The sequence below is a fragment of the Heptranchias perlo genome, chromosome 36 (genome assembly GCF_035084215.1).
Source record: "Heptranchias perlo isolate sHepPer1 chromosome 36, sHepPer1.hap1, whole genome shotgun sequence".
Taxonomy (NCBI): Eukaryota; Metazoa; Chordata; class Chondrichthyes; order Hexanchiformes; family Hexanchidae; genus Heptranchias; species Heptranchias perlo.
In genome coordinates, this window is record NC_090360.1 from 15,031,516 (window position 1) to 15,058,976 (window position 27,461).

The 27,461-nt window shown below is 44.0% G+C and overlaps 1 protein-coding gene across 2 annotated transcripts in view; it reads left to right on the forward strand.

The window, feature by feature from the left end:
- Positions 1–27,461, forward strand: part of LOC137303972 (transmembrane protein 273-like) — a 56,058-nt gene that overhangs the window by 6,302 nt on the left and 22,295 nt on the right. Inside the window, exon 2 of one of the 2 annotated variants that reach the window (XM_067972368.1) lies at positions 24,029–24,155. The exons of the other annotated variant lie outside the window; for it this stretch is intronic. Within the exon in view, the coding sequence (XP_067828469.1) occupies positions 24,143–24,155 (13 nt within the window). The 5' untranslated portion in view covers positions 24,029–24,142. The remainder of the gene's footprint in view (positions 1–24,028; positions 24,156–27,461) is intronic. 2 annotated transcript variants of the gene reach the window in all.

Consider the following 27,461-nt stretch of genomic DNA (forward strand, 5'->3'; position numbering starts at 1 on the left):
TAGAGCTGCTGTTAGAGGCAGGCATACGATTTTCATTCTTACGTGTTTACAGTCAGCAGTGAGACTTGAACTGAATCCAAAGTTGGAGCCAACCCAAATTTCATGGGTTTAGTCAAACTGAACGTTTGCTGCTTCAGTCAGGGCTTGGTTCAGATGACATTTTGCAGAAGGAAAAAGTGCAATTGTACGTTGCTGGAGCTTTGCATTCGCACAATACCCTGCAATTTTGAAAAAAAAAACATTGGCTTCCTTACAAGTGCATAGTTTCTTTTTGGAGACTTACAATATATTGTTCCCATTTTGGCCAGCTGGATTAGTCTGGGTTTGGACGAGCCAAACCAAACCTCGGAACTTTGGCACGTAGCCCTACCTGCAGAGAGCATTATTCTTACTCAGGACTGGAACACTCTTAATAGTGCGTGCATGGAAATAAGATATTGTCGAAGGAACATTCTTGTTGCCTTGGAGTAATTCCCGTCAAAAGGCTTTCACGTAAATATAGAACTTTGCTGTATTTTTTTTAAAGGAATACTATATAAATGTAGTGCTTCCATCTACTTCACTAATTTTGCGTATGAAATTTCAGAGATGCACAGAGGATCGTTTTTGCAGATACTCTGCTGTAGAACGTTGCCAAGATCAGTAAACAGTAATGCGTTGAATCAACTTAGAAAAACAGAAAGGACGTTTTCATCCAAGAGTAACACTCAATGTCACTGGATGGCGGCAATTAAGCAAGCAGTCAGAATGTTTATCTTAAGTGTGAATTGACAAAGAACAAAAGTTTGAAAACAATACACCGTGTGGGGTAAATTTCTGCTCTCTTTGCAGAAATTCACCCTCCGTGAGCCGAGACATTACTTTCTGGTATAGGGGATGGAGCTACGTGTTCTCAAATTCTGTGTGAGGTTACACACATAGGCCGAGAATTTCCTTGACATGAGTTATACTGCAGTTGCGCACTGATGGTCTATAGAGGGCGCCAAACGTGAGTTTCCTGGGCCTGCTCATTTGCATTTCTATTGGTGCAGCGATTGGTGGAAAACCAGTGTTCGCAAATGAACTACCTGGAAACTTTGATGCAGCCTTTAAAAAGATAATTCAACCTGCGCTATTCAGCATCAGACTGGGGGATGAAAAGGTGAGAGAAGAGCAGTGTTTGGCTCTTTCATTTCATTCTCTAATAACTTCACTGAATGTCTGAGCAATATTTGTCTTAGACTTGTACAGAGTTTTGACCACTCAACCACCATCTGTGCCCAGAGGGCACCAAGCCAGAGAAGATCGCACAGCTTCACTCCTTCAGAACTCCAAGCCCTCCAGGACGGCCTTGAAGGCAGAAGAAATAAACTCTTGGGTGTGGGTGCCACTAAGTCACCTCAGCTATTACTCGTGCCACCTAGAGTGAGGTGGCACTGGCACTGACTGCCAACTCCCTCACCCACAGGACTACAGATCAGTGCCACAAAAAGTTCCATATCCTCAGGCACTGGACAGCTCTCCCTTTTCTGCCTTGCCCAAATCGGGCACCAGTACACTCTTCACTCTCTCTAAACAGCACTTTCTCAACTAACCCTTCACTGTGCTCTCTGGTTAAGGGTGGGCACCCCTCGGTATCTTGCATGATGGCTACCCAGTTCTCTTCACAGCAATTACTAACACGCATAGCCCTAAAACCCTTTCCTCCACATTAACCTCCACATCTCTTACTTTACCTCTCTTATGCCGTTTGGCGCACTACTCGCGTTATCCTCATTCACTCTACCTTCTTGCCGCACAAATTTGCACACAATACCTGCCACCGGCAGAGCACCGGAGAGGGACGTCCCCAATCTTAAGTATCTCATCCACTTTGGGAAGAAGACCTTGGCGCTCATGGGGAGACACTCAGATCTTCTTGTGGGAGATGGTGAGGTCAGAGCCAGGTAACTGACTTAAGATCTACACTGTCGTCCTGGCACCCCTGTGAAGCACCACACGGGCACTACCTTCCACCCTTTTCTCTGTCTCCTTCATCCCAAGGGAGTGACGTTCACCCATTCATGGCTTCTACCCTCCTTCCCTGAAGATCCACCACAGCAATGGAAGGCACAGGAGCAGGAAGATGATGCTGATGGTGAAAACAGTGATGAAGACCAGGCCATCCAGGAGTCACAGCTGCTCTAAACTGCCATCTCTCAGGACAGCAGCCCCTGCCAGGCCTCCAGCCACCCCCTTCATAGAATTAGACCAGTAGAACGTGGGAGGCGACACCAAACTGCCATGGAGCAAGACGCCAAGAGACAAGGGCCACCGCAGTCCCATGAGCCTTTTGTAGAGCACGAGGAGCCAACTACCTCCGTGAACCTGACCCTCAGGAGGCACCTAGAAGAAGGACAAGAATAGATGCCCACAGGGAATGCCATATCTGCTCCTGAGAAGCCCTGACAGGGGATAGGGGAGTGGTCCAAAAATCTGACAGTGGTCTAACCCTGCAAGAAGTGGCCAGAAGCAAGTGCAGGAGTCTGCAGGCAAAATGGGGGAAAAAACCTTTAAAAATCATTTCCTACCTGCACAAAGCTGAAATTTCCAGACTCTTCTGTTTCAGGAACTATTCGGCTAGAAATTCAGCCGTGCACTGCCCGTTTTCTGGCGCTAAATGGCCTTCTAAGCCCCCAATATGGTGGGCAGGAAGCACATGCTTATTCCAGACAGAAGTGTGCCACCTGCCATATTGGTAAAGGCCAAAAAAATCGGTGTGCAGTGCCCATGCCTGAAACAGGCTTGGCGCACATTTCTCAACCACTAGCCTTACCCTCATTCACTCTATCTTCTTGGCGCACAAGTTGGCAGACAATGCCTGCTACTTAAGTACCTCACCCATTTTAGGAAGAGGACCTCGGAGCTCGTGGAGAGACTCTCAGATCTTCCTGTGGGAGATGGTGATGTCGGAGCCAGGTTACTGACTTAAGACCTACACTGTCATCCTGGCACTCCTGTGAAGCACCACACGCCATATTGGTACAGGCCAAAAAATCAGCATGCAGTGCCCATGCCTTAAACTTTGCATAAGGGGCCTAATGCCTGTTTGAGGCCCCCACTGCAAGATTGGTTTGCTCTGAGGCAGCAGGCATCGGCTGCACTCTGGAAAACCAGGTCTACAATCAGCCGCAACTAACAAGACAAGCTTTTAAAATATATTCACCCGAATGTGGAACCAGGAGGAGCAGGACTGCCATCATCGCTGCTACTTCCCCCAGATTGGTGCCACTATCTCCCCCTCCGCCCCGATCACTGCCTCTAGCTTCCTCCCTTCCTATATTGGGTGTGCCCTAGGCCTCACCATTCAGACGCAGGGATATATCCCAGTGTCCCCACCCACAACGTGCACACCCAAGAATGGGCATGTCCGAATTTCTTGGCCCTCATCTCCATCTTGAACGCTGATCCTGACAGCTGCACCTCATAGAACTCAATATAACTTATCCTGAGTGCAATAGTGGTCCAAATCTAGGAAAGCCACCAGTGCGCTCAGCGGGCGGATCGCGGGAGCACTGCAGAACGTGAGGGAACTCAAGGGAAACCGCTTAAAGGCGTAAATTGGGAGGGATCGGCTTCCACCCAAATTACCTCGCAAAAAAAAAGTTTCCTACACCATTCCTGCATGATCAGTGTGCCGGAAACGGCAAGGAAATTCACCCCCAGAAACTCCTGCTGTTCTGTAAGGTCTAAGAACATAGAATTGCTCGGCAATGAAAGACCAAAGTCCATCACGTTCACCTTCTACCATCCTGGTAGTCGCCTGATACAACGATAATCAGGTTGTTGACAATCGTAGCGATCAATCTCCATCAATTAGTCTACAACAGACCCAAACATGAGGTGAGGAAACCCCAGTGGTGGAGACTCACTTTAAACCCTGTCTGCAGCCAGTATTAGTTGTAAAGTAAAATTGACTCCTTTAACCTAATTTGAGGAAGTTCATTACTACTTGACAAGGAACAATCTTTGTAACTAATCCGTTATGAGCTGGGATTTTAGTGAATTTGTCTGTCCTGCGGCAGCATTGGAAAAAGGCTTTTGTTTCCTAGAATATAGTAAGAAAGAATTTGCTTATATGTGGTATCTCAGTATGTCCCAAAATGCTTCACAGCCAATGAATTAATGTTGAAGTGCAGTGACTGTTGTTATGTGACCAAAGGCAGCAGCCAATTGCTCACAAGAAGATTCACAAACATCAAATGAGATAAATGTTTTAGTGTTGTTGGTTGAGGGATAAATGTTATCCAGGACAGTGGGAGAACTTCCCTGCTCTTCCAATAATACCATGGAACTGTTTTTTAATTCCATCTTTACAAGCAGCCAGGGGCCTTGATTTAATGTCTAATCTGACAGTACAGCACTCCCTCAGTACTGCAAAGTGTAAAAATCTTTTTTAGATGAATGAATATGTGACTGAAATAGAAAAGTCAAGTTAATCCATGTTTGTACCTGTGTTCTTTTAAAAAGAGTATTATTTAAATTTTGTTACTAACAAATCAGTAACGTTCCAAAATATCACTGAACAACTTGTACACTGTTTTTATTTTTTGTACTGAACAAGATGAGAGATGTCAGTGCTTTGGATGAAACATCAAAATCTCAAGTGGTTGTAAAAGATCCCCTGACACTATTCAAAGAAGAGCCGGGGAGTTCTCCCCAGCGTCCTGCCAAGACTTATCCCTCAGCCAACATTACTAAAATAGATTATCTGGTCATTATCTAATTTCTGTTTGTGGGACCTTGCTGTGAGCAAATTGGCTGCTGCGTTTCGCTACATTACAACGGTGACTAGACTTCAAAATGTACTTCATTGGTCATAAAGCGCTTTGGGGCGTCCTGAGGTCATGAAAGGCGCTATATAAATGCAAGTTCTTTCATTAGGGAACCATTGTTTGGATCCAGGTCAGGTTAGATGTTGAGTAAAGTTCCCTGTCCTCCACCCCAGCCTCAGAAACACCCTCCTCCCACTGCACCATTGTTCCATTTCCATTACTGACACCAGATATTTGTGTGGCTCTCTGAAGCTACCAATTTAATGCCAGTCAATGCTGAACTCCAGCGGACTTGCACCCATCAGTATATGAAATTAGGCATCTTACAGACACAGGAAATCCTTCCATACGTCTTTTACCATTTCCCATCCTGTGGCCTCTCTATGTGAGATTGCCAATTAGTGCTGAATTAGGGGCAACTTTGTGTTGAAGCAACATTCTGAACCTAGGTACTACTACTGCGACTAAATTCCTATCCGTCAGCTCAGCAGCAATGATGCGGCGAATAAATTCACTCCATTGTTGTCAGGTTCTGAACCAGTCTGGCCGTTTCAGTCATCTGTATCTCTTTCTGTGACAAGTCAGTCTTGACATTGTTCATCCAGCATCTCCTTGGTCTGCCTCAGCTTCTTGGTCCATGTGTCTATGTAGGCAGGGCCACAAAAGGTATTCTAGCTGTTTCCATTCTTGAAACATGCCCAAATCATCTCTGTCGTCTTTCTTGGATCTTCTGTATAAGTGTTGTTTCTTGTCCAAGCAATAGTCTTAATACATAATTCTGAACCCAGATCCCAGAGGTGAAAGGCACAGAACCCCTTCCTCTCCATCGCACCACCAAATTCCCTGCAGGAAGTTTTGTTATACAACAGCAACAACGATAAAAGTGTCTTGTAAAACTCCAGTGAAATCATTTCACTGAGGAAAACGGCAGTAATGTGTTCAGCTCAGCTGCAATGGCTGGGAAATTCCTTAGAGCTGCTCCTGCTCCGCTGCTATAACTTTGCGGGAAGTGCGGCAGAATCCTCGTTCACCCACGTAAGTGGGGTTACCGCTGCGCTTCCGGCAAATTTACCGTGATGGAGTGGGAGCCGCTCCGAGGAAATTCCCAGCCAGTATCTTCAGAAATGCATTCTAGGAGTTGGAGTTCTTTTACACTCATCTCAGAAAGAATCCAAATTGGGCCATTCATGTTCACAGGATGTCCCAAAGCCAATTAATTACATTTCTTTCTTTGACATGTAGTGCACCGTGCCCCCATGGGATCTTTTAAGTCCCTCTGAACAAGCGAATGGGCCTTTGGGTTAACATCTCATGCACCTTCAACAATGCAATACTCCCTCAGCACTGCAATGAAGCAACGGGGCTGGAAATCGCAATCCCGGGGGTTAGGTTTGGGTTTACGGGGTCAGCGGGCGAGCAACTTATTAATGTGGGACAGGCGGCCAAGCACCATTGTGGGCACATCTGTGGCACCCACCTGCCCCATATGGCCAGAAACTCTGGTACCCACTGTCCATGGTGAAAGGGGGGAAAGGATGCCCAGGACCCTGACACTGGTCATGTCCTCTTCGGCCTCTGAATAAAGGCGCTGATCTGCTTTTTTTTTAAAAAATGCTGTTTTTTCACGAGTTCAGAGCACTTCCCTGGCCAGGACCCCACTGATGGGGCCCACATTTGCCCATTTAGAGACCGGTAGTCTCAACTCACTTGGCTTACTGGCCTCCACAGATGCACTGGGTACTGATTGAGTCAAAGCAGGGACAATCGGAATAGGGAGTCCCAGCCAAGAGGTCATTGTCCTAAGTATTGGAACATTCTTCTCAGATATTTTCACAATACTGCACTTTAAAATATCTTTTCTAGGTCATTATGTTACTGACTTCCAGTTTTGCTCCGTACACTGTAATATCTGGCATTGTCTTATCAGCAAATCCATTTCTCTGCAGCTTTCAAGTCGTGACCAGTTGCAGACACTAATAGGATCTCCCTAGATGGTGAATGCAAATCTGGAGGAACTGAAACAATGTATTTTCTGAAACTGAACTTGCTTCACGGTTCACCAAGAAGTTAAGAAATCATGATTTGTTCATTTCAGTCTTTCACGACACATAAGGCTAAGAATGTAACAAACAGAACAATTGCATGATAGAATCATATTACATAGAATGTACGGCACAGAAACAGACCATTTGGCCCAACAGGTCCACGACGGTGTTTAGGCTCCACACGAGCCTCGTCCCACCCTTCTTCATCTAACTCCACCAACACATTCTTCTATTCCTTTCTCCCTCGTTTGTTTATCTGGCTTTCTCTTCTACGCTAGTTGCCTCAACTACTCCTCATTCACCTTCTAACCACTCTTTGGGTAAAGAAGTTTCTCTTGAATTCCCTATTGGATTTATGAGTGACTATCTTATATTTATGGCCCCTAGTTCCCTGCAAGTGGAAACATCATCTCTACTTTTACCCTGTCAAACTCTTTCATAATCTTAAAGACCTCTATCAAGTCATCCCTCAGCCTTCTCTTTTCTAGAGAGAAGATCCCCAGCCTGTTCAATCTTTCCTGATAGTTATAACCTCTTAGTTCTGGTATCATCCTAGTAAATCTTTTTTGCACCTTCTCCGGTGCCTCTGTATCCCTTTTATAATATGGAGACCAGAACTGTACACAGTACTCCAAGTGTGGTCTAACCAAGATTCTATGTAAGTTTAACATAACTTCCCTGCTTTTCAATTCTATCTTTCTATAAATGAACCCCAGTGCTTTGTTTCGATATAGTGACTAGAGCCTGTATTGGTAAGAGAGTACAGGTTTGTTATGGCAGTTGCGAGTTATAGATCTTATCTGTGTACCCCCAAAGGGATTGTTCCCATTGGACTACAATGAAATCAACTCTGGGATAAATTTGGATAGTGTTGCTTGTATTCTCATCCTTGTTTTCAAAACCCTTCATGACCTCGCCCCTCCCTACCTCTGAAAACCTCCTCTAGCCCTACAACCCACTAAGATCTCTGCGCTCCTCCAATTCTGGCCCCAATTTTCTTCACTCCACCATTGGCAGCCGTGCTGTCAGCTGCCTAGGTCCTAAACTCTGGAATTCCTTCCCTAAACCTCTCCGCCTCTCTACCTCTCTTTCGTCCTTTAAGATGCGCCTTAAAATCTACCTCTTTGACCAAGCTTTTGGTCACCTGTCCTAATATCTCCTTATATGGCTCGGTGTCATAAGGGCATAATGGAACATATGAAATAGGAGCAGAAGTAAGCCATATGGCCCCTCGAGCCTGCTCCGCCATTCAATCAGATCATGGCTGATCTTCAACCTCAACTCCACTTTCCTGCCCGATCCCCATATTCCTTGATTCCCCTAGAGCCCAAAAATTTATCTATCTCAGCCTTGAATATACTCAACGACTCAGCATCCACAGCCCTCTGGGGTAGAGAATTCCAAAGATTCACAATCCTCTGAGTGAAGAAATGCCTGCTCATCTCAGTCTTAAATGGCCGACCCTTTATCCTGTGACTATGTCCCCTAGTTCTAGATTCTCCAGCCAGGGGAAACAACCTCTCAGCATCTACCCTGTCAAGTCCCCTCAGAATCTTACATGTTTCAATGAGATCACCTCTCATTCTTCTAAACTCCAGAGAGTATAGGCCCATTCTACTCAACCTCTCCTCATAGGACAACCCTCTCATCCTAGGAATTAATCTAGTGAACCTTCGTTGCACTGCCTCTAAGGCAAGTATATCCTTCCTTAGATAAGGAGACCAAAACTGTACACAGTGCTCCAGGTGAGGTCTCACCAAAGCCATGTACAATTGTAATAAGACTTCCTTACTCTTGTACTCCAACCCACTCACAATTAAGGCCAACATGCCATTTGCCTTCCTAATTGCTTGCTATACCTGCATGCTAACTTTTTGTGTTTCTTGTACCAGGACACCCAAGTCTCTCTGAACACCAACATTTAATAGTTTCTGACCATTTAAAAAAATTATGTTTTTCTTTTCTTCCTACCAAAATGAATAACCTCACATTTCCCCACATTATACTCCATCTGCCACCTTCTTGCCCACTCACTTATCCTGTCTATATCCCTTTGCACACTCTTTGTGTCCTCCTCACAGCTTACTTTCCCACTTAGCTTTGTATCATCAGCAAACTTGGATACACTATTTGTTTGGATACACAATTTTGTTTGATAATCGCTCCTGTGAAGTGCCTTGGGACGTTTTACTACGTTAAAGGCGTTATATAAATGCAAGTTGTTATTGTTGTAGTGCACCTCTATTTGCTCCACTAGCAATCCTTGCCTGACAACCACAGTAAGACGGCTAGTGCAGGTTCACCCTGTTAATCTGCTGCAGTTACTGTTCAATCAAGAATCCCAATGGTTATCCTTTATACCAACCAGGACTGGCCCAGTGTTGATACCACAATATGATAGCTGTGCGTAATGATCTCATGCAAGTGAAGCAGAATTCTTTAGAAATATTTCTTGCAGTTTTGCTGTTCAACACCCAACCAGCCACAGGAGGGGTGGGGAGGTTGGGGGTTGGGTGGGGAGGGCGAGAGCTGAAAAACATAAAAACAAATGAGAAGCACCAATTGTTCAGCACTGATGGGCACCAGCCTGAAATTCATTGCTATGCAACACAAACGTAAATTGATTAAATGCCATGCAGCAAGCACGAGGTGTAAAGAATCACAGCAAACCTCAATATACCATCAGAAAGAGCCAGTTGATGGAGTACACAGAATAAATTGACAGACCCGTGAGAAAGAACTGTGCATTGGAAGTTGATAAAGTTAGATTTGTTGCATGACTCTTGTCACCTTGTTCTATTAAGTCATTCTTAAGTTGCTTTATCAGCCTATATGGCAGGTTGGAGAGATTGATTTCATTTTGGTAATGAATTGAATTCCACTGTGCCTCTCGGTATTTCATTCAGATTGACTGGTCTAAGTAGCTTTTGTCCCTCAGTTCCCACATTACTGAGTACTGCTGGAACATCTCTACCCCAGCCCCCACCTTCCCTGTTGTGCTGTACATTTCTTTTCTTGCTTCAGGTTTAGAGTTTCTTTTTGCATTTCCAAACCACAATAGTCAGCATTTTGCCGTGAACTTCTAAAAATGGGCACTCAATGCTGCGGTCGTATGACAGCTGCTTATCTCTGTGAGGTGTCACCTTGCTTTGTCATTGGCTGTGCTGACACACCGGGGGCAATTTTAGCCTAACCCACCCCATCTGGAAACTGACGGGATCCAGGTGCAATGCTGGTTTTACACCCCGTCTGATTTTACTCTCCATCGAAGTCAACGGAGAGTAATATTGGGAGGGGTGTAAAACTGGCATTTCACCCGATCCCATGGGTTTCCCATCTGTCGAGTTAGGTTAAAATTACCCACACTGTTCTTTCAGGCCTACAAAAACAGAAGAGGAACGTTTATCAGAATGCATCCTCAAAGGAACATTCTAACCCTGAACTAGTGGGTGGCCTCCAACTTCCTCCTCCTCCACTCCTTCAGTCCTGTCCTACCTGAAGATGTCCAACGTGGCTTCTTCAAATGGGGTCAAAGGCTTATAAATGCCTTGGGCCCCCTCCACCTTAGGCATTCTCCTTTTCATTATGTACCATATTGTTTTGCAAATTGATAAATAGTCTTACATTTTTGCTGGTTTAAATAGAACAAAGACTGATACATCCTGTGTGATACTAAATGAACATGAACCATGCAGTCAGGTTGTTTTAACAGGATTTCCAGTGTTAAGTCCCTTTGAGATTTCTATCTGATTCCAGTTTCAGTTGTAAGTTGCTGCTTGTATTTGACCTCTATAATTGCCATCCACATTAAGTATTCCGTGCACTGTTTCTTCCAAGGCAGGACTGTGCAATTTAATTTTCAATGAATATTTAGGATGGGTCAGCAAAAAATAAGGCATAGGTTATAAAGAAAAAACTTGCATTTATGTAGCACCTTTCATGACCTCTGTACATCCCCCAACGTGCTTTACAGTCAATGAAATACTTTTGAAACGTAGTCACTGTTGTAATGTAGGGTAAACGTAGAAGCCAATTTGTGCACAGCAAGGTTCCACAAACAGCAATGAGATAATCTGTTTTAGTGATGTTGGTTAAGGGTTAAATATTCACCAGGACAATGGGGAGAACTCCCCTGCTCTTCAAATAGTGCCATGGGATCTTTTACGTCCACCTGAGAGGGCAGACGGAGCCTCGGTTTTAACATCTCATCTGAAAGACGGCACCTCCAACAGTGCAGCACTCCCTCAGTACTACACTGAAGTGTCAGCCTAGATTATGTGCTCAAGTATCTGGACTGGGACTTGAACCTACAACCTTCTACCTCAGAAGCAAGAGTGCTACCACTGAGCCAAGGCTGACATATGATGAGGGTAAACTTTGTGGCATATGTACTTAAGGCAGGTACTTAGCATAGCGTGCTATACCGTTGCATTAATTTAAAAGTTTTCTTCAAGTCAGCCATCTTCTTCCCAGCCTCTATCCAGGTCTGCAGGGTTCTGTAAACAGCATTGACTTTGTCTGCAATTTGCTTGCAGCCCCTCTTGAGGAGAGGGTCCTTCTGTCCCATATAGGCGATCCATCCTTTCCCACAACTCATGAATGAGGAACTTCAGTGTTTGGTCATCAAATCACGCAGTTCTTGCTCAGGTAGCCTTCATTTTACAGGAATATTGCATCATCATCCCTGGTCTGCCCTCCCTTGTGCAGTGCCCAGGGTTAAATGCCTCCTGAATCCGTTTAAGTTCTGCTCAGGTGTCTAAATCCAATGCTCCCATTGACGAGCATAATGTGCACTCAAGAGATCACATGATTTGCCATTGTTGTGTCACGTGTCAGTGTCACACCTTGATGCCGCATATCTAAATATGTAAATTTCTTGCAGCTGATTCACTTAACTTTCATATTCATATAAAAGCAACAAATCAGAACTATGTGTCTATGAACAGTGAGGAAAATCTATCAATAAAAAAGACACTGAACCAATCAAATCACTCAGAAATCTTTTTGAAACCCTTTCATCCGACATTCTCTTTCACATTCACTTAAATTTTCAACGGTGAAAATAAGCTTCATAACATAGTGAAGACATTAAAAGTACTCATTTCACAATTAGCACATGTTTCTATCACACTTCTTGTGTCACACTTCAGCCTCACACTTATATGAAAATGTAGTTGATGGGCTTAAGTTTTGTACAAAACTGCAACAAATCGGGACTCTGTAACTGTGAGCAGTAAAGAAAATCTACCAATAAAAAAGCTGGAACTGAACAAATCAGATTATTCGAAATATATCCCAACATTATTTTTAGGCTGCCATTTTTTTTATCCAGCCCACTACACACAGATTTTTAAAAATTGTTGAAAACAAGAATAACGTGACACAAAGTTAAGATGTCAATTCTGGTACACATGGTGCAGGCGGTGGTGGAGGAGGGGTGGCAATGTGAAAATTTATGGCTCCAAATGTGTGCTTGCACATGTGCGATAGATAAATCTAGATCAAAATGTCAAAAGTCACACATTGTACAACACATTTTGCATGATTAATTTGACACTGGGATCCACAACCTCACCAGATGTCATATGCTTACAGGAGGCTGTTTGTACTATGTGTAGCATTAGATGTTTAAGTCAAAGGAGCTTGCCAAATCAAACTGCTGGACTGAGCTGCCGAGTTAGAGCGTTAGTCGCTTACACTGTTGTGTTCACACTTTCCATTGGCATTGCACTAGCGAGAGGGCACCAAATGTCAACATTTCAGGATTCAAGGTTGAGTGGCACGCTACAGACATGTTTTCATGACAATTATCCTGTCTTGAACATTACCACTTTTGCTGAACTTTCAACATTTCCCACGATCAGCGTCCACTACATTCAGTTCTCTGTGCAAGACTGAGATTAATGGAGAGCATGAGGGAAGGCCATCATTTTTAGCCGTTGCGCTCGAGCATGTTCAGAATTTAAACATATTTTAATTAGAAATTATTTGCTAGATTTGTAAATCTCCTTTAATGTTGATTAAACTGGCAACGTTTCTCCTTTCCACTTCCCTTCACCAGCATTCCTCTCTATCAGCCAGGACGTTGTGATACCCATGATTGAAGGACCTCCTCACAACGGCTTGCGATGCTCCTCTATCATCAATAAATAGCAGGATTAAGCCCAAAATATGTCACTTTTCTCTCCCCCCAAATTATGTCCAACAAATTCATTCCCAAAATTGGTATGAGGATTGGTCTGTATCTGAGGGTCCGTTTCCCCAGGATTTTAGGGAATTGCTAATGGCTGACATGGGCCTCTTTTGCTGGGGAATGCTACATGTCTGAAAGGCTGGGCCTCCAAAGGGTTACAGGAAGGTCCTGCCAGATGTCTATATATGTATATAAAAAGGTCTTGCAAATGGTATCCACGTCTTGTAAGTGTCATGCTTCCTGCAAAACTTTTCCGTCATTGTATTACCATCGCACTATTTCTGGCATGCTATAAAACATCCCATGTATTATACTTGCTTCCCAATCGGACCTCCGAGTTGCTTTTCCAAGGCAAGTGGTGCTGTTCTCCATAGTGCCATTTGGCTCAGGTCAAGTTGCCAAAATGTTCCCCCTATTGCCCCTCCCCACTTCTCCCCCCACCCCGACCTGAGCCCCTAACTTTCAAAGTGGCCTTTTTCTTCCTACTCGTCCATAGCTTCCTCCTGCCCTGTGCCCTGCGGCCTGTACCCATGCACTGCAGAAGCTGTGTTTCAGCCATAAGCAGGAACTGGCTTCTAGCTACTTACGTGTTTTCTGTGCTTTTCCAATAATAGTAGTGCTTCCTGCACTAAGCCAGTGTTGCTCAATACATTAGCCGTTAGCCACATGTGGCTAATTTGGAAATCCAGATGTGGCTAATTGCATTTCTGATTAGTAAATAAAAAATAAGTAATAGACATTGTCGTTGGGCATGTGATCCCAATACTCGTATTCACATGGCATGTGAACTTTAACCTCTCTGTGTGTTTATTGGTAAAATGCTAAGATGAAAAGCAGAGTGTGCAGGTGTTTTATCATCATTATGTGTGATTTGCCTTACTTGGTTACTGAATGGTGGTAGATGTTTGTTAAGTAAATAGACACATGTGAAGTATAATTGCCTCTGAGTATATGTAAGGTGTTTTGTACTAAGATTAGTGCTTATGGCTAAAATGGTGTCACCACATCCACACCTGTGGCTAGTCAATGATTTCTATTGGACAACACTGCACTAAGCAACTTAAAGCCGGTTTCCAGTCATAGCCAGGATTTGCATAAGAGAAGCAGGATTCCTGAAATGCCTCTCCTACAGCTCTGGATCTCTATTATGTAAGGCACTATAGTCTAAGTGCTATGTAAGCTTTAAGTAATAGCAGTTATTCCAGCAAACTCATGGGAGATGCCCATTCCTTAGGTAAACCTTCTGTGGAGTGAGGGGGGGAGGGAGGGAGTGAGGGAAGGAGGGAGGGAGGGGAATTGAAGATTTGTAACCTTCATTCACCTTCATTGTACTCTCCCCACAATCCCACCCCTGCCTTGAGCACCCATGCCTTTCCCTCCCCCTCATTCCCCAGTCTATCCTTCCACTACGTGGACCATCCACTCCTTTCCCCCACCCTTGACAAAAACCCTTTACATGATCATGACCCCAGAACTGGCTTTAAGTTCTAAACGTTAGCAAAAGCACAATAAACATCTTAACAAGACCTTTTACCCACTTCCCTGGTGAGGGAGCAAACACGACTTTACTGCTTTTCCCAGAGGCTTTTCACATGAACCCCCACTAGCATCCACCTCCCAGTACTCCCAAACCCTTCAATCATGCTTCCACATCCTGCCACCACCGTACCAGTGCTTCCAAGATCACCTGCACTGCCACTACAACCCAGCAACCTCTCCCAATACGTGCCCATTACTTTTAGGCCTAGTACTCACTATTGCAATACCCAGGGTTTTTCCCTTGCCAATCCAAACACCCTTTCGCTCCACCCACAGCACATCACTCTTTCCCACTGCTGTCTTGCCCTCAGACCACATTCCCAACATTAATTAAGCCAGCATCACATCTACCCCTTCCCCCAGGGTTCAGTAACCATACATGCCACCTAACTGCGGCCAGGAGCATTTTCCCTACCATCTTCCTCAGGATCCCGGACTTTAAAAATAAAAGATCTAACATTCATGAAATAGCTAAACAAACACTAGTTTCTAATTTCCCTGAAAATATGAACATTGGCACATAATTTGAACCTGAAAATACCACTAACAGCTCTATAACGCTTTGTAATAAAAACACAATTTCATTTATCAATCATCATTGATCAGTGTCTCTGATAATATATTACAACTCATCTAGCATAAAACAGCATATTCTCCGAATCACTGGGAGCAATGCCATGGGTGATCCACCAGCAATATTATTTCTTGCAGCATTGCTGCGGACAGCCACAATTTTCCAAACCCAAACTCAGCTCTGCCGTCTCTGTTTAGTTTGTTCTTTTTAAAAGCAGTTATATTGATGTGAAGGAGCATCTCCAGCAGCTGTCTCCTTTAGCTCTAAATACTTTCTCCGCATTACTCCTCCCTCTCCGTGTGAATGCTAGAATGTTCCACACAATTCTGCTGTTACGCCTGGTACAACTTCTGATATTAGGTATATATTTGATATGCTTATAATTCAATAGGTTATGCCACATTATAGAGTGGATAGATATGATAACTTAAGGAAATTTTGTTTTCTGGGTGCAGTTTATATTCCTGTTCCTCCAGTGTCTTTCCTCTCCGCTTTTGGTGGTGACAGCGAGCTATCTCATCATAAAGACACCACTGACCACTCTTAGGCATCAAGTCAACCTAATGTCCGGTCCAATATTTATCCCTCAACCAACATCACTAAAAAAATAGATTATCTGGTCATTATACTGTTTGTGGGATCTTGCTGTGCGCATTTTGGCTGCTGCACTTCCTACATTACAACAGTGTCCACACTTCAAAAGTACTTCATTGGCTGTAAAGCACTTTGGGACTTCCTGAGGTCCAATGCAAGTTCTTTCTTCTTTCATTCTGTCTGTAGTAAGGTTATTTCTTACAGCAAAATGATTTATTTATTGTAGTCTGGTTTTGCCTTATCCACCTCTAAACTTGTACGCTCCACAGTGTTTAAAGATTACTACATAGTGACCGAAACAACAGTGAAACCAATTTTAGGTGCAGCTCTGACTGAATTAAACATTTGCAATGTTCTGCGAATTTTGTTTGCGCTTAATGTTCGTGCGGAAATATAGGGGTAATTTTACAGACTCATGCTCCTGGTGTGGACCCTTGTCTACCTGGAGCACATACAGGGAATTCAGGTGTGAGCTCCCAACCACTTTCTTATGGATTGAAAATGGCGGGGAGCCCTTCCTGTATGCGTTCCCAATGGGCAAAGCTCCATATCGGGGGCGCGAGTTCGCAAAGTTACAGCTTACTTCTTGTATTTTGTCAGACAAATGTTTCACCACTGTGATGGTCAGGAATTCCTATTGACCAATTTTGGACTATCTTCCAGACATTGAGGCATATAGAACTTTCCCTTCAACCCTTTTCTGCCCAGGGGCCCCCACGTTAAAAAAAAAATTCTCTTGTGACATCCTGAAGGGATTTATTGCATTCAGACTTGCTGTAGAATGGTGGCCTGAAAATAAGTTGCAGCAACAATTTGCAATAAACATATGAGCCATGTGCTTGCTTGCTCCATCACAGCTGTTAAAAACTGAACCTGGTTTCTCAATCAATTCAGTTTCGCTGTGGCAGTCGAACAGGTTTTTAGCATTAACTCTTCAATTAATTGTCTGGCGTTCCTATTTATTTTGCATTAAAAGTCAAGGAGCAGCGACCAGGTGACACAATACATTAGACACTGGCCTTTCACCACTAGGACCTGGATACAAATGCAGCTTAGAGTGAGCCACAGCATAAAGTTGCCCCCTAATCTGCCACTAATTGACAATGCTGCCCAGAGAGGCCACAGCTTGGTTGGGCTGGTAACTGATGAGGTGACACATTCACGCAGTATGGGCACCCTTCTAAGAGTGGGAATGAGGCACATTGTTGGGGCAGAGGTAGAGAGAGCTTTGCTCTTCAACTAACTGTGCTTTACCTGACCTGGAGTACTTGAGTCAGATGGGGTGTATCTATGTGTAACTTTGTGATATGATGTGGAGATGCCGGTGATGGACTGGGGTTGACAATTGTAAACAATTTTACAACACCAAGTTATAGTCCAGCAATTTTATTTTAAATTCACAAGCTTTCGGAGATTTTCTCCTTCCTCAGGCAAATGTTTCAAGAGCTCCTTGAAGCCTACGCATTTATACATATTGAACAATACATGGTGTTTACAGACTGCCCCTGCAACTGCCCGTTGCCAAGGCAATCACCGTGTTCAGACAGAGAGGTGTCACCTGCAGAACCCCCGAATACACATTCAACAAAAAAACAAACAGGGAAAAAAAACAGAGAAAAAAACAGAGAGAGGCAGAAACATCCGGAAGGCAGAGAGAGCCAGCAAATGACCCATTATATTAAAAACAGATAACATTTGTTCGCTGGCGGGGTAACGTGTAGCGTGACATGAACCCAAGATCCCGGTTGAGGCCGTCCTCATGGGTGCGGAACTTGGCTATCAATTTCTGCTCGACGATTTTGCGTTGTCGTGTGTCTCGAAGGCCGCCTTGGAGTACGCTTACCCGAAGGTCGGTGGATGAATGTCCATGACTGCTGAAGTGTTCCCCGACTGGGAGGGAACCCTCCTGTTTGGCGATTGTTGCGCGGTGTCCGTTCATCCGTTGTCGCAGCGTCTGCATGGTCTCGCCAATGTACCATGCTCTGGGGCATCCTTTCCTGCAACGTATGAGGTAGACAACGTTGGCCGAGTTGGTTCATACTCCTGTGACTCGGCCAACGTTGTCTACCTCATACGTTGCAGGAAAGGATGCCCCAGAGCATGGTACATTGGCGAGACCATGCAGACGCTGCGACAACGGATGAACGGACACCGCGCAACAATCGCCAAACAGGAGGGTTCCCTCCCAGTCGGGGAACACTTCAGCAGTCATGGACATTCATCCACCGACCTTCGGGTAAGCGTACTCCAAGGCGGCCTTCGAGACACACGACAACGCAAAATCGTCGAGCAGAAATTGATAGCCAAGTTCCGCACCCATGAGGACGGCCTCAACCGGGATCTTGGGTTCATGTCACGCTACACGTTACCCCACCAGCGAACAAATGTTATCTGTTTTTAATATAATGGGTCATTTGCTGGCTCTCTCTGCCTTCCGGATGTTTCTGCCTCTCTCTGTGTTTTTTTCTCTGTTTTTTTTCCCTGTTTGTTTTTTTGTTGAATGTGTATTCGGGGGTTCTGCAGGTGACACCTCTCTGTCTGAACACGGTGATTGCCTTGGCAACGGGCAGTTGCAGGGGCAGTCTGTAAACACCATGTATTGTTCAATATGTATAAATGCGTAGGCTTCAAGGAGCTCTTGAAACATTTGCCTGAGGAAGGAGAAAATCTCCGAAAGCTTGTGAATTTAAAATAAAATTGCTGGACTATAACTTGGTGTTGTAAAATTGTTTACAATTAACTTTGTGATAGCCCACAGTTTCCTTTAGTTATGCTTTTATAGGCCTTCAGTTACAACTAAAGATCTTGAAGTGGGGCAGTGTTCTATTTGTAGCATTAACATACATTACCTTGATGAGCATAGCATTCACAGAAATGGTATTAGAACTCCTGTCTAATTAAGGCTGATTTAGCCATGGGGTTTATTGCCAGTAGAAAAATGGAAAGACAGCTAAAGGCCTACAACTGGCATAAGTAAAGAAAGCCATAGCCATGCACAGGCTGGAATTTGCTGGCAAAATAATGACGAGTTAAAGGCACACGCCATTATTAGTGTGTAAATAACCCAGCAATTTGTGGCGAGGAAGAGATACGCCATGAGTTACGAATCGCCACCAATTGCTAGACGATTCTATCTCTGAGATTGATTGCTTGCACAGCTCTATTCCAGGGATAGAGCGGTTTCTCTGCTGCTATGGATGCTGGGTATAAAACTCCCCATTCCACAAAAGCCGTTTCTTTCACAAAACCCGCTGCTGCATCGCACTGACCTGCCTGCATTGATCTCACCAGCCTTCCGAATCAAGGAAAACACATACGAACAGCGAGAGGGGCCGTCCTTTCTTGCCCCCAGTGCCACGTCCATACACTCTTGCAGCGGTTGCTGGCAGCTCCTCTCCCCCCTGACCGTACCGTCGTCTTCTTTCCCTTGGCTTCCGATGGTGGATCCGCTTCTTTGAGGAGCTTTGGGGAGTGAAGGCGAATGGCTGTCCCGGGCTTCTCTGCTGCTCTTTAGTGTGATGGACAGGCCCGTGAGTCACAGCTATCAGTCAGTCTTCCTGCAGACTCACTGCTCAACCAGAAAACTGCAATTTCACTCCTACACATAAACACCTGTTGTGTTTTCCCTCCCAAATGTTCTTAATCCGTTCTAAGACTTGCCTTTGGAAGCCTCAAAACACTGGCACAACCTGTTAATTGTATCCATATGATTTATATCAATTAGTGTTAATTGTATTCAGGTGGTACATATCACTTGGGGACTCTCGTATCCATTTATAGGAGAGCTTATCTGAGGGATGCACATTGAGTAATGTTGATCTCTGTGAATAAAGGCTTGGAAGCAACTGAAGACCAGGCTCTAGTGTTCTATCCTTCACCACCTGTCATCACATGTCCCCCTCTTTTTGTCCTGTGATGGCCCTAATGCTGGTAAGTAGAACTGAGAAACACAGTTCATTACTGAAGCTAGATTCTGCTCCAAGTGAGAATGCTTTGGAATGAAATGGGAATGTAGACTGCAAAACTGTAAGTGAACAGAGCTGAATGCTGAGGTGAGAGGGAGGTTCTTACCTTAGTTGCAGCTGATTAGGCGCTGATTATAATTTCAGCTGGTTCTGGTTGTTGGGAACATTTTTGCAGTACATACAATGACCATTTTGAAAATAAGGATACCTGCAAAAAAAGGACTGCTGATGCCAGTCCCTAAGGTGTTCATAATTTACAGGTTTCACTGTAATTGAGATATTTCAAGATTACAAAATGGGTTGATTTTAGTATTCTCTGTAAACATAAAAATGGAATTGCAGGTTTATTGCATATGACACTGGTGATATGAACATACCAGAGAAAAACCCAGGGTCAATAAGGGAAAAATTCCTTTCTGACCCCTCCCTCCTCAGGCAATTGAAACCAGTCCAGGAGATCACATGGACCATGATAAATGTGGAAATCTTATGTTTCTTGTACTAGCCATCCTTATGCTTTCTCAGGAATTCATTGCCACTCATGTGCTCTGACCCTATGCTCTCTCCGAGCTGTGGGGCCAATTCTACGATGTTGTGTCCCAGGGGCGCAGCTGCACCACGGGTGCAGGGGGAATTAAAGAATTGGGAGAGTAGGCTGGGAGGCCATTTCCGACTAGTCCATGGTCTGCTGTATTTATGAGCTGAAGAACTTATGGCCATTTCATGCCTTAGCCCCATTAAAGCCCAGATATTGTTAAAAATATTTTAATCAGCACCTAATACAATTTGTTGTGATTTACACTAGGTTTACTCTTTAATTTGTTGTGTGCTTATTCGGAATGGGAGCAAAGGAAGTTTCATGACCGAAGGAGCTCTTAAAGTGGGAAACATTTTGCATACGTTTTTTGGGAATATTTAAAGAACAGACAAAACGAACTTGCCTTTCATGTTCATGGTGCTTCCTAGCCAATGAATTACTGTTGAAGTGTGGTCACTGTTGTTTTATAGGCAAATGACAATTTGCGCACAGCAAGTCCCAAAAATAGCAATGAGATGAATAACCAGTTCATATGTTTTGGTGGAGTTAGTTGAGAGATAAATGTTGATCAGGAGGACTGGAATTTACACTAACCTTTCAATATCGTGTTGTTTTTGTTATACATTTTTCATAGAATCATAGAATGGTTACAGCACAGAAGGAGGCCATTTGGCCCATCGAGCCCATGCCTATTGTAAGAGTAATCTAGTCAGTCCCATTCCCCCGCTCATTTCCCGTAGCCCTGCAAATTTTTTTCCCCAAGTATTTATCCAATTCCTTTTTGAAAGCCACGATTGAAACTGCTTTCAGGCAGCGCATTCCAGATCATACTCATTCATTACGTAAAAAAGATTTTCCACGTGTCGTCTTTGGTTCTTTTGCCAATCACTTAAATCTGTCCCCTCTGGTTCTCGACCCTTCCGCCAAAGGGAACAGCTTCTCTTTATTTACTTTATCTAAACCCTTCATGATTTTGAATACTTCTATCAAAGCTCCTCTCAACCTTCTCTGCTCTAAGGAGAACAACCCCAGCTGCTGCAGTCTATCCATGTAACTGAAGCACTTCATCGCTGGAATCATTCTAGTAAATCTTTTCTGCACCCTCTCTTGGGCCTTCACAACCTTCCTAAAGTGCGGTGCCCAGAATTGGACACAATACTCCAGGTGTGCCGAATCATTGTTTTATAAAGGTTCAACATAACTTCCTTGCTTTTTTAACCAGTTTCTCAACCTGTCCTGCCACCTTCAAAGATTTGTGCACATATACCCCCAGGTCTTTCTGTTCCTGCATTGTACCATTTAGTTTATATTGCCTCTCCTTGTTCTTCCTGCCAAAATGTATCACTTTGCACTTCTCTGCTTTAAATTTCATCTGCCATGTGTCTGCCCATTCCACCAGTCTGACTATGTCCTTTTGAAGTCTTTTACTATCCTCCTCACTGTTTACTACACTTCCAAGTTTTGTATCATCTGCAAATTTGGAAATTGTGCTCTGTACACCCAAGTCCACGTCATTAATATATTTCAAGAAAAGCAGTGGTCCTAGTACCGACCCCTGGGGAACACCACTGTATACCTTCCTCCAGTCCGAAAAACAACCATTCACCACTATTTTCTGTTTCCTGTCACTTAGCCAATTTTGTATCCATGCTGCCACTGCCCCTTTTATTCCATGGGCTTCAATTTTGCTGACAGGCCCATTATGTGGCATCTTATCAAACGCCTTTTGGAAGTCCATATACACAACATCAACTGCATTGCCCTCATCAATCCTCTCTGTTACCTCATCAAAAAACTCAATCATGTTAGTTAAACGCGATTTGCCTTTAACAAATCTGTGCTGGCTTTCCTTTATTAATCCATACTTGTCCGAGTGACTATTCATTTTGTCCCAGATTAATGTTTCGAAAAGCTTCCCCACCACCGAGGTTAAACTGACTGACCTATAGTTGCAGGGTTTATCCTTGCACCCTTTTTTGAACAAGGGTGTAACATTTGCAATTCTCCAGTCTCTGGCACTACCCCCATATCTAAGGAGGATTGGAAGATTATGGCCAGGACCTTTGCAATTTCCACCCTTACTTCCCTTAGCAACCTAGGATGCATCCCGTCTGGATCGGGTGCATTATCTACTTTAATTACAGCCAGCCTTTCTAGTACCTCCTTTTTATCAATTTTTAGCTCATCCAGTATCTCAACTACCTCCACTTTTACTGTGATTTTGGCAGCATCTTCTTCCTTGGTAAAGACAGATGCAAAGTTCTCATTTAGTACCTCAGCCATGCCCTCTGCCTCCAAGCATAGGTCTCCTTTTTGGAACCTAATTGGTCCTACCCCTCTTCTTACTATCCATTTACTGTTTATATGCCTATAGAAGACTTTTGGATACCCTTTAATGTTAGCTTCCAGTCTATTCTCATACTCTCTCTTTGCCCCTCATTTCTTTTTTCACTTCTCCTCTGAACTTTTTATATTCAGTCTGGTTCTCACTTGTATTATCAACCTGACATATGTCGAATGCCCCCTTTTTCTGCTGCAACTTACTCTCCATCTCTTTCATCATCCAGAGAGCTCTGGCTTTGGTTGCCCTACCGTTACCCCTTATGGGAATGTACCTAGACTGTACCCGAACCATCTCCTCTTTAAAGTCCACCCGTTGTTCGATTACAGTTTTGCCTGCCAATCTTTGACTCCAATTTACCCGGACCAAATCCATTCTCAACTCACTTAAATTGGCCCTCCTCCAATTAAGTACTTTACTCTAGATTGCTCCTTGTCCTTTTCCATAACTAATCTAAACCTTATGATACTATGATCACTGTTCCCTAGATATTCCCCCACTGACACTTGCTCCACTTGACCCACCTCATTCCCCAGAATCTCATATTTTCGTAATTTTTATTAATTTTTTTAAGATCATTTTTGGGGATTTTTCTTAACTGAAGTTAAGTTTGTTGTTAAAGTGTCTCAAATACAATATTTCATAGTTGAGGTGGAACAAGATTAAAGCAGACATGCCAAAGAGATAAGCCTATATCTGCAGACCTTCGCACATCAACCTGCCAATGGCTGAGGACAACTGCTCATCATCAGCAGAGCTGTGCCATCTGCAGTAAGGGCACCTGTAACCCAGTGTTGGGTAAGGTTGCCACCACTCAGCTATTATTTCTGTGGCTCATTTCCAGCATGTGTGGTAATATCAGCCAATTTACTGCCCATAGAGTATGAACAAGTGACTGCTGCATTGATTGGCATTGCCAGCACTTTCATTATCTTTCCCATTGACTAGCTTGGCATGATGTTGAAACCAATGAGATGAGAATCGGGCGGGTTCTACGATGGGCAGGCGATCTGCCAAGTTACCACCCAGGCGGCAAAGTTGAAATTTAACCCCCATAAGTTTAAAGTCACCAACAGAACAATAAAGGGAGAAGTTAGGAGAATTTGTTTTTTTAGGCAGAGGCTTGTTCGGACATGGAATGCTCTACCAGACACAGTATGGAAGCAGAATCCACAATATCTTTTAGGAAAAGGGCCGGGGAATGGGACTAATTGTAAGCCTTTTCAGAGAGCCAGCACAGGCGTGATGGGCCAAACGGCCTCTTGTGCTGTAAAATTCAAATGATTTTATTTTATGATTGGAAACAAACATTCCCTTCCGTGGGTGAGTTTGGAAGAAGTTTCTTCAATTTTGAATAAGTAAAAACCTGACTGTTTCCAGCTGAGTCGTGTCACTAACAGCCTACAGTAGGTTTGAAAGAGTTAAAAGTACATATTGTTGATCCAGGAAGCTGGCCAAAGGCTGGAATAAGGAAGAACAGGAGTAAAAATTTCTGCAGCCTGACTTACCACGTGGAGGAGAGCTGTGGATCAAACAAGAGGTGAAAAGACTGAGGCAAAGATGATAATAAAGGGTGAGATAAAGAGAAATTGTACAGTGCCGTGCTACAGCTGATAGTTTTGACGTAGTTTTGCGTGAGTGTTTGCTACTACTTCCTTATTCCTTAACGTGCTATAGCCAGTGGGTTATTTGCTTCTCTGCATTACCCTGCAGACCAGACCACAATGAATTTGATTAATTCAAACCTAGCCATTCCTTCACTTCTAATACTTATTGTCTGTCAGGCAACTTGAGAGGGCAGTCAAGCATAAAGAGTAAATCTTTCAGATTTCACAGAATTTTGCAGCTCTAAGATTTGATTTGCCTCTCACTTGTTTCAAAATAAGGAAGTCAGGAGCGGTCATATGGGAGTGTCTCAAAAGCTCTTACAGCTAAACCCTATGAAGTGCATTGTTTTATTCAAGTTGTGGTGAGCGTCAGTGCTCAGTCCAAGTAAATAGTTCTCCCAGTCCTCACCCAAACAAACAAGCTCTTTACGGTCTTAATAATTGCACTAATATTCAGCCAGAGAGCTCTTATTAGGTACAGTATCATAGTAGGTACAGCACAGAAGGAGGCCATTCAGCCCATTGTGCCAGTGCCTCCTATTTCCATAAGCCTATTACATAAACCTTTCTTGTGTAACAGGTGATACCATCTTCCCCTCCTCGCCCCCCCTTGCTGTCTACTCAATTCCATGAATCATTTGTGTTTGTATAGTGGGTGTTCAGGGCTATTGTGTTGATTGCATCTGCCACATTATAAGCAGCAGCAGTGGTGAGAGTCAAGTAGGGTGTTTATTGGGTCAAGGCTCAGACTATAAGCCAACAAACACAATTACTTAACATTAAACAGGTAAATGACAAGTATTTAGTACAAATAGCATATTTATATTTATAGTAATTACAACCTTTGCTAATCTTTTTGAAGTGTCGAAAACAACAAAGATGCTTCTCCTGCGCTAACCCCTCAACGTAAAATTGATCCTTAATTGCTCACTTCTTAAACGGTGCAGTGCTACCACTGAGCTACGTGCCGCTGTCTGGAAGAAAATCAGCCTCTGAGATAGAATCATAGAATCATAGAAGTTACAACATGGAAACAGGCCCTTCGGCCCAACATGTCCATGTCGCCCAGTTTATACCACTAAGCTAGTCCCAATTGCCTGCACTTGGCCCATATCCCTCGATACCCATCTTACCCATGTAACTGTCCAAATGCTTTTTAAAAGACAAAATTGTACCCGCCTCTACTACTGCCTCTGGCAGCTCGTTCCAGACACTCACCACCCTTTGAGTGAAAAAATTGCCCCTCTGGACCCTTTTGTATCTCTCCCCTCTCACCTTAAATCTGTGCCCCCTCGTTATAGACTCCCCTACCTTTGGGAAAAGATTTTGACTATCGACCTTATCTATGCCCCTCATTATTTTATAGACTTCTATAAGATCTCCCCTTAACCTCCTACTCTCCAGGGAAAAAAGTCCCAGTCTGTCTAACCTCTCCCTGTAAGTCAAACCATCAAGTCCCGGTAGCATCCTCGTAAATCTTTTCTGCACTCTTTCTAGTTTAATAATATCCTTTCTATAATAGGGTGACCAGAACTGTACACAGTACTCCAAGTGTGGCCTCACCAATGCCCTGTACAACTTCAACAAGACATCCCAACTCCTGCATTCAATGTTCTGACCAATGAAACCAAGCATGCTGAATGCCTTCTTCACCACCCTATCCACCTGTGACTCCACTTTCAAGGAGCTATGAATCTGTACTCCCAGATCTCTTTGTTCTATAACTCTCCCCAACGCCCTACCATTAACGGAGTAGGTCCTGGCCCGATTCGATCTACCAAAATGCATCACCTCACATTTATCTAAATTAAACTCCATCTGCCATTCATCGGCCCACTGGCCCAATTTATCAAGATCCCGTTGCAATCCTAGATAACCTTCTTCACTGTCCACAATGCCACCAATCTTGGTGTCATCTGCAAACTTACTAACCATGCCTCCTAAATTCTCATCCAAATCATTAATATAAATAACAAAAATCTCATTTAAAATTCTCTAAAGATATACAGGGCTTTGAAAACTTTGAGGTTCTCAGCAACATTAACCGCTATTTGCAGGTTGTCAATTATGCAGGATGTTCTCACAACCACTTTGAATAATTGGTGATTTCGATGAAAACGAGCACCCTGTCCAGCCAGCAACTGGAAAAAAATGGCACCAAGGACCTTGCATATACTTTAGGGTATTAAACCCCTTTTTGTTCAACAGGAACAAAATAAATATGCATTTGATTATTTTTGGCAATAGACAGTAATGTATACTTCTGCAGCTTGTAAGAACAGCGAGAAGTGACTGACTTTAACCATGTGTGTGTTGACCAGGAAAGAAACAAATATACCATCAGAGAGAAATGTTCCATTTTTGTTATAATCCATTCCATAAAATAAGTAGAGATTCCATTTATATTAATTGAGCTGCATTAAAATCACAAGCAAGATTTACATTTTTAAAGCAGTACAGACATATTGGGCTTCATTTTAGCACCCGCTATCGGTGCGTTCCTGGCGGGGGGGCTCCGAAAATCGGGGAATCCCGGAGCGGGTTGGGAGCCCGGCTCCAACCCGCCCACTTCCGGGTTCCCCACAGACGTGCCGACATGCGCGCACAGCCCCCGCATGTGGGACTCCCGCAGGCAATTAAAGCCGGTGGGATGCCACTTGAGAGTATTTGCCTTGCTATTTCAGGTCATTAACAGACTTGATTAAGGGAATATGTCAGGAGGGGTGGGATTTTAGAAACAACTGGGACTGTTTCCCATACTGAGGGAAACACTCCCAGTTGAAATGGACGTGTTGCAGCCATCAGCCTGTGGCAGCTGCAAAGGTCCATTTGACAGGTGGGGGGGGGAGACCCTCACTCATTGCAGGAGGCCACTCTGTCACTTGGGACAAAGTTTGGCCTCCACCACCCTCCTCCTAACAATCAAGTTCACCAACTTGCACACTTACCCCGGGGTCCAGAGACATGTACCTACCTTGCGGACCCCCTCAGATGTACATCTTCCGGATGGGGGCCGCCGTAGCTGCAGTCATGACCTCCTCGGAGGGCGAACAGCATCACCAGCCTCGCCGGCTAAGCCGTCCACCTCTGACACATGGAGCTCCACAACAGAGTGCTGTGACACATCCACCTGCACAGCAGGAGGGAGGGCAATGCAGAGAGAGAGGCGTCACAGAGGGCACTACCCTCGCCACAGGGTCCACAGACCGAGGCTCAGCTTCCTGGACCTCTCTGAGCAGCGTTGCACACGGAGGCTCAGAGTCACTCGACAT